The sequence below is a fragment of the Mercenaria mercenaria genome, chromosome 1 (genome assembly GCF_021730395.1).
Source record: "Mercenaria mercenaria strain notata chromosome 1, MADL_Memer_1, whole genome shotgun sequence".
Classification (NCBI taxonomy): Eukaryota; Metazoa; Mollusca; class Bivalvia; order Venerida; family Veneridae; genus Mercenaria; species Mercenaria mercenaria.
This window is the reverse complement of record NC_069361.1, coordinates 74,185,533-74,202,497: the sequence shown is the minus strand read 5'-3', so window position 1 is coordinate 74,202,497 and position 16,965 is coordinate 74,185,533. Positions and strand designations below refer to the sequence as shown.

The 16,965-nt window shown below is 35.5% G+C and overlaps 1 protein-coding gene across 3 annotated transcripts in view; it reads right to left on the bottom strand.

Moving 5' to 3' along the window:
• The window catches only part of LOC123533918 (uncharacterized), a 93,770-nt gene that overhangs the window by 66,377 nt on the left and 10,428 nt on the right, over positions 1 to 16,965 (bottom strand). For 2 of the 3 annotated variants that reach the window (XM_053550920.1, XM_053550930.1), the window contains exons 6-8: positions 14,837 to 14,965; positions 13,011 to 13,112; positions 11,686 to 11,784 (exon numbers count right to left, since the gene is read on the bottom strand). In XM_053550920.1, the coding sequence (XP_053406895.1) occupies positions 11,686 to 11,784; positions 13,011 to 13,112; positions 14,837 to 14,965 (330 nt within the window). The remainder of the gene's footprint in view (positions 1 to 11,685; positions 11,785 to 13,010; positions 13,113 to 14,836; positions 14,966 to 16,965) is intronic. The other variant, XM_053550929.1, reaches the window with a different exon arrangement.

The window sequence follows — 16,965 nt, the reverse complement described above, 5'->3', positions numbered from 1 at the left end:
ACCTATGTTTTCTCTGCTCTTGTTTGTCTTAGAAACTAATGTTCTTCAAGCTCGCAGGATATGAAAAAGTTCTTAACGTTAGAAAAAATTCGCTCGTACATCCTTAACAGGAGGAAATCTGACAGTTCTAAATAAGCATTGTATCACTTACATTGGTTGACGGTGAAAGCAAGAACTGAGTTCAAGATACTTTCTTTCATGTATAGCCGTCACACTGGCAGAGCACCTCTGCATATTACAGAATTGCTTACAGAGTATATTCCTAGTAGACAAGGTTTGAAATCGTCTGAAGATTCTGAATGTCGTTATGTTGTTCAATACAACAAGTGCAAAACATTCAATGAGAGAGGTTTCTGTACTATTGGTCCAAAACTTTGGAATGAACTGCCGTTAAATAGAACAACGCAAAAGTAAATCACTTGACACATTCAAAAATATCTTAAGACACTGTATTTCAGAGATTTCTCGGCATTGTTTAAATTTTTTTTGATAACTGTTTATTATGTGAAGACAGCAGGTGATAGTTCTTAAATTTTTGTAAGAGGTTTTACATTTCAACATTTATATTTCCAATGTTTGTCTATTTTAACGCACTTGTTAATAAGGCTCTGTGGGTAGGGTAGTGTGTAGTATTTCTTTCTTAAATAGTATATGATGGCATTTTTTCCCGGGGGGTTGGGGGTGTGTGAACCTCTATATGCAGCTCGTTTGGGCGTACCATGTGATGCATTAAGCATTGGTACTCGCAATAGGGGTAAAATGACCTCAAGGGGAGGGATGTGGTCATGACTGTTTGTTACAATATGGCTGTTATTAATATTATTGTCATTTTTGATATTGTTATAATTATAATTATGATAATCATTATTATGTACAACGCCATTGAATATATCATTGTAGGTGTTTAATCAAATTATTCAGTTTCAGTTTTATGCTCTTAGAGACTTTTCAGACATTGAAAAGATGAATTTTCTGATAAAACACCATGTGTGAAAGTTTGCAAAATATCTTGTTCAAGCATACTTGCATAGACGTAAATCCATTTATTTAAATGTATAAATGATCTCGCAGGGTTTTAATGTATGACTTGCCACTATATAATCTTAGTTCAGTTTTTCAAATATATGCCCGATTTAACGTCAAAGAGTAACTTCCCCTTATCTTGTCAAGTATGCAAGCAACGTCATTCTTGAAAATCACTTAGGTGTGAAACCGGTCGAATGACTAACTCTATTTATCTATTTATTATTTGATCAATTACAAAGAAATTAAATTCACGTTAATTTAGAGGCATTCTTCCTAGCAACCTTTCATTATTATTATTATTATTATATTTTGATAGTGACTTATAGGTCCATGGGGCCGTGGAATTCTTGTTTTGTTATTTATATGTGTAGCTATATTGTATTTATCACATGTCATGTCACGTCCTCCGGAAAGCTCATACGAGGACTGCATAGATAAAAGGAAAGCTCAAGCTTGCTAATGAGAATTCGTAATGTAGAATTATGTCGGAGACTAAGAAGTAAGTACTCAGAGACAGAGGGAATGAATCAGCAGTTGTCAGAAAGAAATTTTTCAAAGAATATCGAATGTTGAAAACAAACTGCGTGATGATAGCAACAGACGGGCGTGCCAGATTACTCCCTATGGCAAACATAAGAAGTAACACACAATACTTTGAGGGTGAAATAGAGCCTATTGTTTTAGAGTCAGTAATTCAGGCAGCATAAGTGGCGTATTAGATAAACCTGATGAAAAAATGTATCGGACGTGACTTAATGTAGAAGCAACGGACACAAGTGTAGCTGCAGAAACAGAAAAGAAGCCTATGAAACCACTTAAAGTATCAGTAGTTGAAGAAGATGAGATAACGGTCGAGTTGTTAAATATAGCACAGTCAGAGGATAAATCGCGAAACAGACTATGGAGATGTGCAAAAGAGAAAAATGTTATGTCAACAAACGGAGGAAATTAGTATAGATACGTGATAAGTTACTACCTATTGTACAGAATCTTTGAGACAGTAAAAGGCGATTCGAGAGCAGAAATGAAGCTGATAGTAGTCCAGAAGATACCAAAATTGAGAAATGTCATTAGCACGTGAATCTATAGTGGGTGGACATCTGTCTATCCGCAAGACTATAGATAGAATACAGGCAAACTTCCAATGGCCCGGAATATCTAGCGACGTTACTAGTTTTGTCGTTCATGCGATATATGTCAGAAAACAGTACCGAAGGGTAGAGTTCAAATGGTACCTCTTGGGGAGATGCAAATCATCGATGCTCCATTTCAAGGTGTTGCTGTTGATTTAATTGGACTAATTTGCCTGTGTCAGGAAAAAGAAACCGTTACATATTGACCTTAGTTGATTACGCTACATGTTATCCAGAAGCAATTGATTTGTCAAGAATAGAGACAGAAAATGATATAGAGCCATTCGTAGACATATTCTCGAGAGTAGGGTTTCCTTCTGAAATTCCAGAAACAAAGAACACGAAGGGTCTTGGTCTAGCACACGAAACGTCTTTCATTAAAGAAAATACTGGATTGGTGCCAAGTAATTTTGAAATTTCTTGATAAATGGCAGAGTTATTAACCGGACATGCAACAAACAATGTTAACATTTGATCTCCATGTGTGACCTAGACCTTGGAGCTAGAGGTCTACTTTTGAGTTTTACGCGCGACATGAGGCAGCCCGCTTCTATGCCCCCACTCAACGCTCCCCCCCCCCCCTCACGCTGTTTCTTTGAAAAAAGGTAAGGGGCAATAAAACCTTATCCAAGATGAAATTGGAAAAATTAAAAGTTCTGTTTATAAACAATCAAAGGTTAATTAACTGAATATGATTACTCGGACATACGTACCTCTGCTACAGTTATACCGCTTTATAAAGTAAAAACAAAAATATTGGTAAAACCGATAGATGCTCCCCGAAAGTTACATATTAAAAGAAGAAAAGGTGGAATTTACTGACTGGGCACATATAGCTTAAAGGGCAATATCTCATTGAAAACTAATTCCAACGGATAAAGAAGAAAATATGCGCACCTCCTGTTGAGAGTGAAGCATCCCGTGAATTTTTGCTGAATTCCAGGCAAAAGTGGCTGAGAAATACTCTTGACTATGATGGCGCTAGAGTTTACTAATGTTGAATAATCAAGGGGGAATAAATCAGTGAAAAATCATCCAACCGAAACAAGAGGATAATATACGCATCTCCTCTTGACAGTAAAGCTTCCTAAGAAGTATGACTAAACTCCAACCAGTGGTTGCTGAGAAATACTTCGGACAAGAATTGTAATATAATACACTACTGTAGAATAATCTAAAGGCAATAACTCGGTACAAAATCATCCGAACGGAACACGAAGATAATATGCGCATCTCCCCTCGATGATGAACCTTCTTATGAAGTATGGCTAAATTCTAACCAATGGTTGCTGAGAAATACTCCGGACAAGAATTGTACTATAGTATACTATTGTTGAATAATCAAAGGGCAATAACTGGGTGAAAAATCATCCGACCAGAACACGAAGATAATATGCGCATCTCTTCTTAAGAGTTAAGCTCACAAAATTCCAATCAGTGCATGCTGAGAAATACTCCCGAGAATAATTGTACTCTTGAATTATCAAAGGGCAATAAATCGTTGAAAAATCTAGAAGATAATATGCGCATCTCCCCTTGATAGTGAAGCTTCATCTGAAGTTTCACTAAATTCCAACCAGCGGTTGCTGAGAAGTACTCCGGACAAGAACTGTACAATAGTGTACTATAATTGTTGAATGTGTACTATAATTGTTGAATAATCAAAGGACAATAACTGGGTGAAAAATCAACCGAACGATATACGAAGACAATATACGCATCTTCTCTTAACCCTTACCCTGCTATATTTCTATAATGGACTGGTCCATCTTTCAATTTGGACAGTACCATTTATTATTCAAAGGTGTTTTCACTGAAAATTTACTGACTGAATAGCGAACAGTGCAGACCATGATCAGACTGCACGGATGTGCAGGCTGATCTTGGTCTTCACTGGTCGCAAAGGCAGAATCATCTGCCGCCAGCAGGCTAAGGGTTAACAGTAAAGCTTCTTCTGAAGGATGGCTGAATTCCAACCAGTGGTTGCTGAGAACTGCTCCGGACAGGAATTGTACTATAGTATACTAATGCTGAATAATCAAAGGGCACTAACTCTGTGAAAAATCATCCGACCGGAACAGGAAGACATAAGGCGTATCTCCTCTTAAAAATGAAGCTTCTTTCGCTAAATTCCAACAAGTGGTTGCTGCGAAATACTCCAGACAAGAAATACGGACGGATGAAGCGACAACTATATGTTTTCCCTTCGGGGAGCCTAAATATACACCCTCCAAGGACATGCCTATTTCGGTACGGAAGGATTCATGTTTAAACATTTTATAATTATTTTCATTTATACGAGTAATTATATTCTTACAAAATAAAACTGCTGCTTTTTTGTTTTGTGGGTGTGTTTTAACAGAAGAGTAAAACACGTGTGTTAGCAGAGAAATTCTCGTGCTATTACGCTGTTTACACACCTCCTTACATATGCGCGTTCCGTTGCCAAGTGTAAACGTATTATTACCCAATAACGGATAATACAAAAGGAAATGACGCCAAAGCTTTGTTTAGCTTTTCATTATTGTTATGTTAGAAATGCAACAACCAATCTCTCGGGAGTCCGCAGATGTTATAACACGAAAAAACATGCGGTATCCAAACTTTCAATGAAGTTTTTCCCCAGTCAGATTTTCCACGTGGAAAAAATCAACTGGTTTGGTTCTTCCTCCGCAACCCGTAGTTGGTTTTCATTAGTCTCCCAACGCCCCCACGTCCACTTTTGTTTTTGTAACCACAATGGTTAGCTCAACCCCTAATTAGTTTTTCTCCCTAAGTGTTTGTGTATAAAAACGGAAAAAAGCAACCACATTAATTATTCTTCACTAATTACCGTGTATCCAAAGTTTCGTACATAAAAAAGAGAAAAAATTAGAACCAATAAGGCAGTTTCTTTCCTTTTTATCGTCTATTATCATTCAGGTTTGTAGATATATTCATACTAGGGGTAGAGGGGGTACGAGAAGAACCAACTAGTCAGTTTCTTCTCCCTTCACCATCTATTATTCCCCTTCACTGTCTGTTATTGTTCAGGTATGTAGATATATACATACAAGTACGGAAATGACCAGTTAGTCAGTTTCTTCCCCCTTCACTGTCAATATTTCAGATATGAAAATACATATAAACTAGGGAGGAAAGAACCAACTAGTCAATTTGTTCCCCTTCCTTGTCTATTATAATGGGAGGTAGAAGCATTTTAAAAATGTCCTCTGTTAAATTATGCCAAAATGTGTTCTGAAACCCACGATAAAGATGATTTGTACCTGAAGGTAATATTAGCTCAACTACTTAACATCATATAATTAGTTGAAACCAAGGTCCCCAGATAATATTTCTATACATCAAAGAAAAGCTACAAATTGCAAGAGCAGCAAATCGTTTCTGTAATTGCATATCTTTTATACCAATCTGAAATATTCAATATTGTTTAAAGATTCATGTTATCCAAAATTAAGTACTTTAATTTCTATGCATAATTGACATCAGAGATGCAAGACATAACTTATGAGTATACCTTACAGTTCATATAATCATCAATTTAGATCACTGAATGCATTTGTTGATTCACAGAAAATAACACAACAAGTTATGGTCTTGTAATGATACCTTATGATGCTACATAAATCAATTCAAACAGTGTGTATACTATTTTGTTAAAAGGAATGCTATCAGAAAAAAAGAGTATCAATAAAACATTAAGCTTTTCTTCAGTTTTACCAATTTATTAACACATAAAACTTAGAAAATGTTTGGCATTTATTGTTCAAGACTGTTTAATTCTTTAAAGAATTATAAAATATGTTTTATAGTGGAAAATTTGAAATATTAACATGGAATTTCCGGTGAATCGGAAATATTGACTTGTAAGGATTCTGGAAACATCGGAACTGATATACAAATATGAATACTAATTCCAGAAATATCGAAAATAATGTAAACTAATTGTTTACTCTAGAAAATCGGAAGCATATTCAGATTAAAGAAAAAATTACACTCCGGGCATTGGTATAAAATGTTATTCCCATATACTTAAAAACGTGTAGGCAAAAATGGCACGAATACAGCTGTGGTCACAACGTGCTGGCAAATACCAAGGCAAGAAAACAGCTGTGTACGTGACCTGCCATAGATCTCCAAGATACATGAAGAACAGAACGTTGTCGAAAAGAAAACATGAACAACAACTGCCAAGTATAGGAAAACATCAGCTAGATGTTGTTGCAAACGTGAGGAGACCACCTTTGTAAAATATTAATGAGAATGTCATTTCCTAGATTTAATAATTTTACAAGGGTCCTGCAAAAAGGTCTGTCAATAATGGGCTTCCGTAGTTTTATCCCAAGTATTTTTTCAAACGCTTCATTGAACTTGAATGGTGTGTCCAAAAGCTAACGATATCCGTTCATTTTGTGCAAATTACTTTTCAAATGACCGAGTTATTTCAAATTGAAATACATGCAGTCATATACACTGACCAATTTACTTGTCACATTGTAAAATGGACGAAAAGACTGAAATTCGTAGCTATATTAAATGCCCCATTAGGCTTGATATAGATTCAAAGCAGATATTTGATGAATTGTGTGGTATATATGGACCTCAGGCTATTTCAATGCGCACACGTTTTAGGTGGGTTAAAGCTTTTAAAGCTGGGAAATTATCTGTCGAAGATGATACGCGTGCTGGTGGGCAAGAGGTATATATCAGTTATAACAGAAGGCAGTCTGCAAACAATTCTGAAAAAGCGTTTGGACCTGATAAAGGTTTGCGCTAGGTTGGTACCTCATTTGCTCACTGACGCCTTAAATGTGCCCGGGAACTTTTGAAAACATACAAAGGCTGCGATAGTCGGGTTATTTCTAACCAAAAGCTGAGTGCATATGTTTGAGCCACAGAGAAGGGTTGATATTAAACAATGGAAGCGAAAAGATCAAAAACGCCCCTGCATTTCAAAGAGAACCATAAGTTCGAAAATGATGTTGTACGCAATTTTCTTCAATTCTAGTGGGCCAGTCGTTCAAGTGCCTTGTCCATCTGGTCATACAGTCACTGGACGATTCTACAAGAACTCTGTATTGAAGAAAGTGAAAAAACAAGAGCTGTCTCCATAGGATGACACATGCCCCCGATGGCACTTTGAATGAATAGTTATGGCCGATGTTAGAGTTTAGGACCTTTGACCTACGAAGCTGGGTCTTGCGCGCGACACGTCTTACTGTGTCACACATTCATGCATAGTTATTTTAAAATCCATGCATGAATGACAAAGATATGGACCGGACACGCCCATCAATGCACTATCATGAAAAATGACATTTAACGTCTAAGTGTGACCTTGACCTTTAAGCTACGGACATGGGTCTTGCGCGCGTCACGTCGTCTTACTGTGGTACACATTCATGTCAAGTTATTTGAAAATCCATCCATCGATGACAAAGACATGGACCGGACACGCCCATCAATGCACTATCATTTAACGTCTAAGTGTGACCTTGACCTTTGAGCTACGGACCTGGGTCTTGCGCGCGACACGTCGTCTTACTGTGGTACACATTCATGCCAATTTATTTGAAAATCCATCCATCGATGACAAAGATATGGACCGGACACGCCCATCAATGCACTATCCTTTAATGTCTAAGTGTGAGCTTGACCTTTGAGCTACGGATCTGGGTCTTGCGCGCGACACGTCGTCTTACTGTGGTACACATTTATGCCAAGTTATTTGAAAATCCATCCATCGATGACAAAGATATGGACCGGACACGCCCATCAATGCACTATCCTTTAATGTCTAAGTGTGACCTTGACCTTTGAGCTACGGACCTGGGTCTTGCGCGCGACACGTCGTCTTACTGTGGTACACATTCATGCCAAGTTATTTGAAAATCCATCCACCGATGACAAAGATATGGACCGGACACGCCCATCAATGCACTATCCTTTAATGTCTAAGTGTGACCTTGACCTTTGAGCTACGGACCTGGGTCTTGCGCGCGACACGTCGTCTTACTGTGGTACACATTCATGCCAAGTTATTTGAAAATCCATCAATCGATGACAAAGATATGGACCGGACACTAAAATTGCGGACAGACCGACAGACTGGACAGACGGACAGACTGACAGACCGACAGACCGACAGACAGACGGTTCAAAAACTATATGCCTCCCTTCGGGGGCATAAAAATACAATAAGAAACGTCCAAGCAAAGGATGGTCAGGAGTCCATCTTATACACGACAACGCCTCCTCTCACAAGTGCGAGGTTGTTAAATCTTTTTTGGCTTTTGAAAAGGTGGAAGTTGTAAACCATCCGCCTTATTCACCTGACCTGAGTCCCTGTGACTTTTTTTATTTCCAAAGCTTAAGAAAATGCTTTCTGGAAAACAATATAAGTCCAGAAGTTCTCTTGGCAGCGCCATTTATGAGTGTCTCAAACAGATACCAAAAGAAAACTATTTATCTGCTTTTCGCGATTGGGTAAAAAGGTTACAAAAATGTGTTTCGGTAAAGGGGAAATACTTTAAAGGTTTGTAATAAAGATAATTTTGATAAAACGTAGCACTTAAGAAATCCGAACCCAATGACAAAACATTTTGCAGGAACCTCGTAGTGAAGTTTCAATATTATCAGGATACTGTATATAGGCCCCAACTCTCCTCATAAAGTAAGTACTAATGCAACTGTTAATTCTTTTTCTGGCCTTTGTATTAAATGAGATGTTTAATTTCGATATCCAATACATAGACAAATAATTTACTGGGATATTGCGAAACAAGATAATCAGTTCAGGATTTTAAATACCTGACAATAAGGAATAAGGTATGTCCAATGTCATTTCCTGCACAGTGAATAACAGTAAATAAAAATAACATGTGGTAAAGTAGGGGGAGTGGTAATCAAACGATTTAACCATAATGTGCTCAATTTTCATTCCGGGCTGGAAATCACAAAGAATGGAGCCACCTATTCACTTCAAGCGTAGATGTACACCATCTGGTCTGTGCTGAGACCTTTTAAAGCATCTCTGATCAGTTATGAACCGGTCACCCAAACTTTGAAGCAAATCAAATACAAAAAGGTCTTATCAACTTTTAGAATCAATAGATGAAATGTTTAAACGAATGTAACTTTTGTATGTGTTTGATTTATATCGACCTGATGTTTTGACTCCATCCTCTGACCTAAGCTATGCAAATATGTTTCTCCACCAATTCTAATGAAATTTGTAATAGGTAATAGGTGCTCAGCTAAAACTATATTGAAAATATAATTAAACTGATACGATGTTACAGGCAAGCTATCGAAATGACAAAGAAAAAGTCCTTGGAAATGTTGCCTACACAAAAAATAATTATGAAACGCATCCGTATTTTTTTTTTTCATTTATGAAAACTGAATAACTATTTCCACTCCCTGACCTAACTGATCAGTTTTATGAAAAGACAGCCTCACTTCAGAAGGCGTTACTTCAATATCTTAAAATTGCAGGGCGTAACTATGAATTGTTTTATTCAATAACGATATTTCACTTACTCTTAATAAAGCATTAAATGCTAGAGAATATGCAACAGGAAAACGTCATGCTTCTTATCTACACGAACAAACATAAATCAAATTTGGTAAGATTCTATAAAGCATAGAAACAGTAATTGGTAGCATTTTGTCTTTATACCTTTGAAGACTATATATACCATTCAATATACGTTTAACAATAAAAGAATGTGTTTCATCAATAAAACAATTGATTTTGTTGTAATAGCTAATTGCCGATTACTGTTTTAAATGAATGATTATTCTGAGACAGAAAAGTTATTTATATTTTGCCAAATAGGTGGAGGCCAACTTTTTGATACAACTGGCTTTTCAACTATTATAGGTTTTATTGGTATTTTCTGCAAGAATAGTCTGGATGAGAAAGTTTATTTCATGTTCAAAACTTCAAAACACGGAGAAATGCTGTCGGACTTTGTGTAGGTATTATGGAACCTGCCCGGTAGTAGGCTCAAAAGGCGGGTCCACTGAATTTGACTACTTGCATCAGATATTTTATTAACTTTACAAAATATGCGTGAAGCGTTCACTTGTTTAGAGCAAGCGTTAACTGACGAACCAAAAACATCTCTTTATTATTTCTGGATGATTTTTTTGTTTATAGTATCTACAACTTATCATCTGATCTTTTTGTTATTTTCTTTCCATTTCGAAGGTCGCTGAAGATGGTCTGTCTATTAAATTGATCGATAGAAACAAGCCGAACTTTTATGTCGTCTTTCATTCCCAATGATATTCTGATCAAATCAGCTTTTTTTAACACGAGAAAAAGCCTCATAAAACCTGCAATTAAACGCTCTTCCTGATGGAATTGCTTTATGGGAAAAAAATTAAAATACCAACCATATATCTTTTTAAGTGTCAGACTCTTCGGATGTAAAGCTTCTGTTTACAGTATTTAAGCTTTTTCAACCTTTTCTTTAGGTATTTTTGTTGTTCATTCATTTGACGAATAAAATGAAAAGTATCTAAAAATGTTTGACAGTTGTTGCTCTTATTAACTAAAGCGAAAACGAAATCATCTAATATTGATTTATGTTTTCAGACTTTGCATTTTTTGAAACAGTCCATTGAGTGAATGTTGCAGTTGAACTTGAAAAAGATGCACCTTGAGATAACCTTTTTTTATGTATCCAAAAGTTATTTTCAAAATAAAAGCATAAAAGATCAAAGTCTCCCGGATAAACTAGGCAAAGACTGAAAGCAGATTCGATATCCTCTTTTGTCATAAGCGCAGATTTTACTAAACGTTGCTATTTCTAATATATTATCACATTTCGAGTATTGTACAGAATGTGTTTCAGGGTCGATAAAATCATGAAGACAAACACCTTATGGGTAAGAAAGTTTAGAAATTAGACACCAACCACCCATTTGATTAGGTACTAGGTCAACTTGGTTAATTCTAAAATTAGATATTTGTTTTTCAGAAAATACGACCTTAAATAACTTCAGATTGACGTTTTTCTCTCAATACTTCTGGAATAAAATCTGGAAAGTAGAAGACTTTTTTTGAAAAGATCAGGACCCATGGACCTGAATATAGTAGACGAAAACCTGAACTGTAACCATCAAATAAGTAAATGGCATCTTCTTTTTTATATAGAAATTTATATATATTTTTAATTGATCAGTTTTGATTGGCGTATTTGTGGAGCAACAAACTGTTGTCACGGCCCTTGATATCTGCCCCTGAAATTACCAAAATTAACTGATTTGGCACAAAATACAGACGGATATTGGGCTTTACATTTTGGACAATAATACAGTATATTTTAGTACAAAAGCCTTTGTTGTTTAAGTTGTCACAACAAGGTCTGGCAGAAACAAAATCAGACTTAACCAATGTAGGCAAAGCCATAAATAATAAACGTAGTTCCGCATCAATGGCAGCCCAATCTAAGCAATTCCATATTTTCTGTTTAATTTGATTTGGTACGTGTAAAGACTGAATCAAAAACATTACCAGGCAGATGTAATGGCAGAAATGGCTGTGCAGCTGGCTCATCTGGAGCAAGAGGATTTAGTGGTAGCTGTTGCATCTGAACTTGAACTGGTGCGGGCTCTGAATAAAGAGAAACCCGTTTTGCAAATAGAATATTCACAACAATCAGTTTTTTAACACGAGAAAAAACCTCATAAAACCTGCAATTGAACGCTCTTCCTGATGGAATTGTTTTAGGGAAAAATTCGAACACCAACCATAGATTTTTTTAAGTGTCAGACTCTTAGGATGTAAAGCTTCTGTTTACAGTATTTAAGCTTTTTCAACCTTTTCTTTAGGTATTTTTGTTGTTCATTCAACTGACGAATAAAATCAAAAGTACCTAAAAATGTTTGACAGTTGTTGCTCTTATTATCTAAAGCGAAAACGAAATCATCTAAAACTGATCTATGTTTTCAGACTGCTTTTTTTTAAACAGTCCATGGAGTGAATGTTGCAGTTGAACTTGAAAAAGATGCACCTTGAGATAACATTTTTTGTATCCAAAAGTTATTTTCAAAATAAATGCATAAAAGATCAAAGTCTCCCGGATAAACTGGGCAAAGATTGAAAGAAGATTCAATATCCTCTTTTGTCATAAGCGCAGATTTTACTAAACGTTGCTATTTCTAATATATTATCAAATTTCGAGTATTGTACAAAATGTGTTTCAGGGTCGGTAAAATCATTGAGATAAAAAACCTTATGGGTAAGAAAGGTTAGAAATGAGACACCAACCACCCGTTTGTTTAGGTACTAGGCCAATTGGATTAATTCTGAAATTAGATTTGTTTTTCAGAAAATACGACATAAATTAAGTTCAGATTGACCATAGACCTGAATATTGTAGGCGAAAACCTGAACTGTAACCATCAAATAAATAAATGGCATCTTCTTTTTATATAGAAATTTATATATATATTTAATTGATAATTTTTGATTAGCGTATGTCCTAATGCCCACAGCATTTGTGGAGCAACAAACTATTGTCACGGCCCTTTATATCTGCCCCTGAAATTATCAAAAATAACCGATTTGGCACAAAATACAGACGGATATTGGGCTTTACATTTTGGACAATTATGCTGATAATTACAGTATATTTTAGTACAAAAACCTTTGTTGTTTAAGTTGTCAAAACAAGGTCTGGCAGAAACAAATTCGGGCTTAACCAATGTAGGAAGCCATGCATAATCAACGTAGTTCCGCATCAATGGCAGCCCAATTTAAGCCATGTCATATGTTCTGTTTAATTTGATTTGGTACGTGTAAAGATATGTTGCAACAAACTGAATCAAAAACATTACCGGGCTGATGTAATGGCAGCATTGGCTGTGCAGCTGGCTCATCTGGAGCAAGAGGATTTAGGGCTGGTTGTGGCATCTGAGAGTCTTGAACTGGTGCGGTCCCTAAATAAAGAGAAACCCGTTTTGCAAATAGAATATCCAAAACTACATGCCTTAAGAAGTAAAGGCAAAATTACATTAGTACAAATATATTTTTGTGTCCCCTGAAATAAGGACCATTTGGCAAATACAAATAGTTCTGACTACAGAATAATATTGCATAATGACACGTCAACATTATAATGATCATTCCAGATATTCGGAAACTATTCATTTAATAAATATTTGTATCCTCGGAAGTATTATATTAGAATGTTTCTCATTGCAGAGTTGGTGCAGCCGTTCTGCGCATGCGCGGAATTATTATCAAATGGAACGCACGGCAAAAATACTCATTTTTTTTGCATGTCCGCACGCATTTAGTGTATAATGTGCATAATATACTGACTAAAGGTTAGGGTTAGAATCACCATGGTTACAAAATATATACATTTAAGGTATTTTTGTTCAAATTTAGTTAATCCGGAATATACCGGAGTCTGTAATATATCACGGGCGCACCAAATATATCAAGGTCAAACCATTTACTAGAAAATCAAGATAATGTGTTAAATGATTTATTTAACATTAAAAAGTAATTGCTTACTAAAAATAAATACAGAAGGAGTCTTTACTTGTTAGCACTCAGAAATTATGGCGACTTTGCTGTGTAATAAGACATTTTTCAAGCAATATGATAGGTTTATCCGAGATATTTACATATCTTTGAGCCCCTATTCCAATTATTTATGCCCGTATTTCAAAGTTGCCTCAATGACGAAACTGATAGCAGTACCATTCGAAAAATGGCGATAACTTTCTTATTTCTAAAAGAAATATATGTGTGAGAACTCATTTTCTAAGTTATTTCATTTTCTATCCGATGATTACAGTTTCGATTGGTTATTTGATAAACGCTGTTTTCGAAATTTTTGGCACGGAGAACAAGCTCTAAAAGAAAGAAAAATTGGCAGGTTTCACACATGCATGAACACTAGAAAAAGTACTTTAATCTTGCAATATATATATAAGCACCTCTAAAAATGTATCGTCGCAGTCTTTTAATCAATACGAATGTACCAATCTCTCAATAGGAGATATAAAAATAATATCACATGTACAGAAAAACAAAATAACGCTGTTGCACATGTGATATGAACTTTTGGATAATATCACATGCACAGAATTGAAAATAGCGATTTTGCTCACAAGATATAAAATCACTAGGGAATATATTATTCAAGTTAAACTAATGGGAATTTAGCATTGGGCATTTACGTGAGGTGTAATAAATAAACATATAATGCTGAGTCAAAATAATTGACTGGCGACAATTACGTACAATGGCCAGACAAAGCCCATTCAGTATTATATACAAACATAATTTTTCAAAGGTGGCAATTGGGTGCGTCTTTTTGTGTCTCTAATGTAATTAGCCTTTTTAGGTTCAATGAAATGTGCGAATCGAAACAGAACTTAGATATTTTTCGTGCACCAAGATTTAAAACATATCACTAATGTAATAGTCTATACTGAAAGGTTTGTTACAGTAAAGACAAAGCTGTTAGATATGAAACATCGGTTAAAGAACTACATTTCGATCAGCCTATACCAATTTTTACTGTTTTTCAGTGTGAATGACTGAGCTGTTGATTCCAATGGCAACAAATATTTTAACTCCATTACTTTGCGTCATCTATACTCTAGAATAAACCTTGACATTTCATTTATCTGAACAAGACACTTACTTGATTTACAATAGAGGACAGACAAAATCACAACTACAGATATTAAGAAGATAAGCCCAACTGTTACACTTATGATAACGATCGTGGTACTGTTACTGGTAACGTCACTGGTATTGTTACCGTCCGCATCTGTAAAGTACAAATAATTACACATATGTTTAGCAGCAATAATTAGATTTCGCTCTGCAGCATATATTGTGGTTTGGTTTAACGTCACACCGAAACAGTTGTTCTGTCATATGGGATTGACTTTCCAGCTTTTCGTGGTTGAGGATGACCCCGGGTGTCCCTAAAGGCAATATTTCATACACGCCCCGGGGCGGGCACCTGGGTAGAACCAATGTTCTGCTCTAAGCTGACTGGATGACTTTTTCACATGAAAGAATTCTACATCCAAAGCACAGAGGTGAGTGAAAACGTGATTCGAAGTCAGCGACCTTAACCATTCGGCCACGGAAGCCCCTTACAACATATATAAACTGAAATGTAACACAGTCGTGATACATTAATTGACTAAATTGTCTCTTCTTGTCTGAAACTGTAGGCCTTATTTCAGCATTAAAATCTTTAAGATAAATTTTGGAAAACTCTACTAAACTAAAAAGATACAGATAATGAACAGATATTTATAAGTATATGGCTATTACATTTCATGGAAAGATTTACAAATTACACTTCAAAGATTTACACTGATGAGCAGGCATTAATCATATCCCACAGAAGATGGCATTTCATATATTGTTACATGTATCACTACATAATGTGGAATAGTTACTGAAATATGCCTACTGACTTATACAATCTCCTATATTACACAGTATGTTGAGATCCAAGTGTTAAAGTATAGTTTATAGCATAATTATAAGTTATAAATACTATCAAAAAGACATTTGTCCTTTTTATACTACATACATTAGAACTACTATGTTTTGGGCCTGTACATGCACTGCCACTGGCATATACTTTTGGCTGTTAAAAGTGAAAGATGTATTCATTTTTCAAATCATTTTTTTTCTTGCATTAATAAATCAAATGATCTCCTTTAATGAATAGCATCTTGAAAAGAGTATTGATTACAAATATATAATTTGGATTTATAACTTTAACAGAAAATATCAGTACAACTGGTATGTGTACACATCATTTTGCTACTTTGTCACTGCCAACTCTTCATTGATTATTGCATGCTGCATTCAACAATAAATTAAATATCTAACTGCTGATAGGTTCAATTTGTTCTGGACTATTCAAAAGGTTTTCTGATTATTTTTCTTTAAATCTCATTCTCATTGATGAACAGTTTGTCTGATCCAGATGGAAAGTCATGACTGGCTACTTTCAGTTGCCTAGAAGATTTCGTTCCCTTTCTAGATGCTGTATATGAAAATCTGTTAAATGACATTATTTCAAAGTTCGAAAGTTTGCCGACACATTTCGCAACAGCCAGAGGCGAACATGATCATGAGTTAGTGAACAATACCGTTGGTAATGCTGCATATGATACTGTATGGATAACTCTGAAACCCAAAGGAAGGAGAAACATAGAAATACTAGTTTCGGAGCTAAAGATGCATTAATAAACAAGAATTTTAATGATGAGAGGAAGGAAAATACACTAAGTCTAAAGTCTGAGAGAATACAATAAGTGCTACAGAAGATATAAACAGACAGGGGGACTGTCACATGTTTTGCAGAGAAGGAAAAATGGTACAACGTAAGTTCAAGACTTTCCGATGATTTCAAACAACATGAATTAAGAAGAAAGGCCCAAGTGAAGATCAAGACGCTCAATTGTTTTCAAACAGAAAGAAGCGCTGAATATCAAAGAGAATCACAGCAAATCTGATCATGACTATCCAGTGAGTTTAAAAGAATGAAGTCGACTCTAAAGAGAATTTAAGCAAAGATTAAGTTTTAAACAGAAAGAAACCGAATTTCAAAGAGAATTTAAGCAAAGATTAATACTGTTTTATGATTTCAAAAATAAAGCATGCCATGCGTTTCAAACAAAATGAAGCTAAGTGATCTTGGCGCCCACCATTTAGCCATTTTGGAAACGTTTTGAATTGTTCCAAATTTCAAGACTAGCTCATATTCAAAATCAAGGTCAAAGTTCCTTTTGGTACATA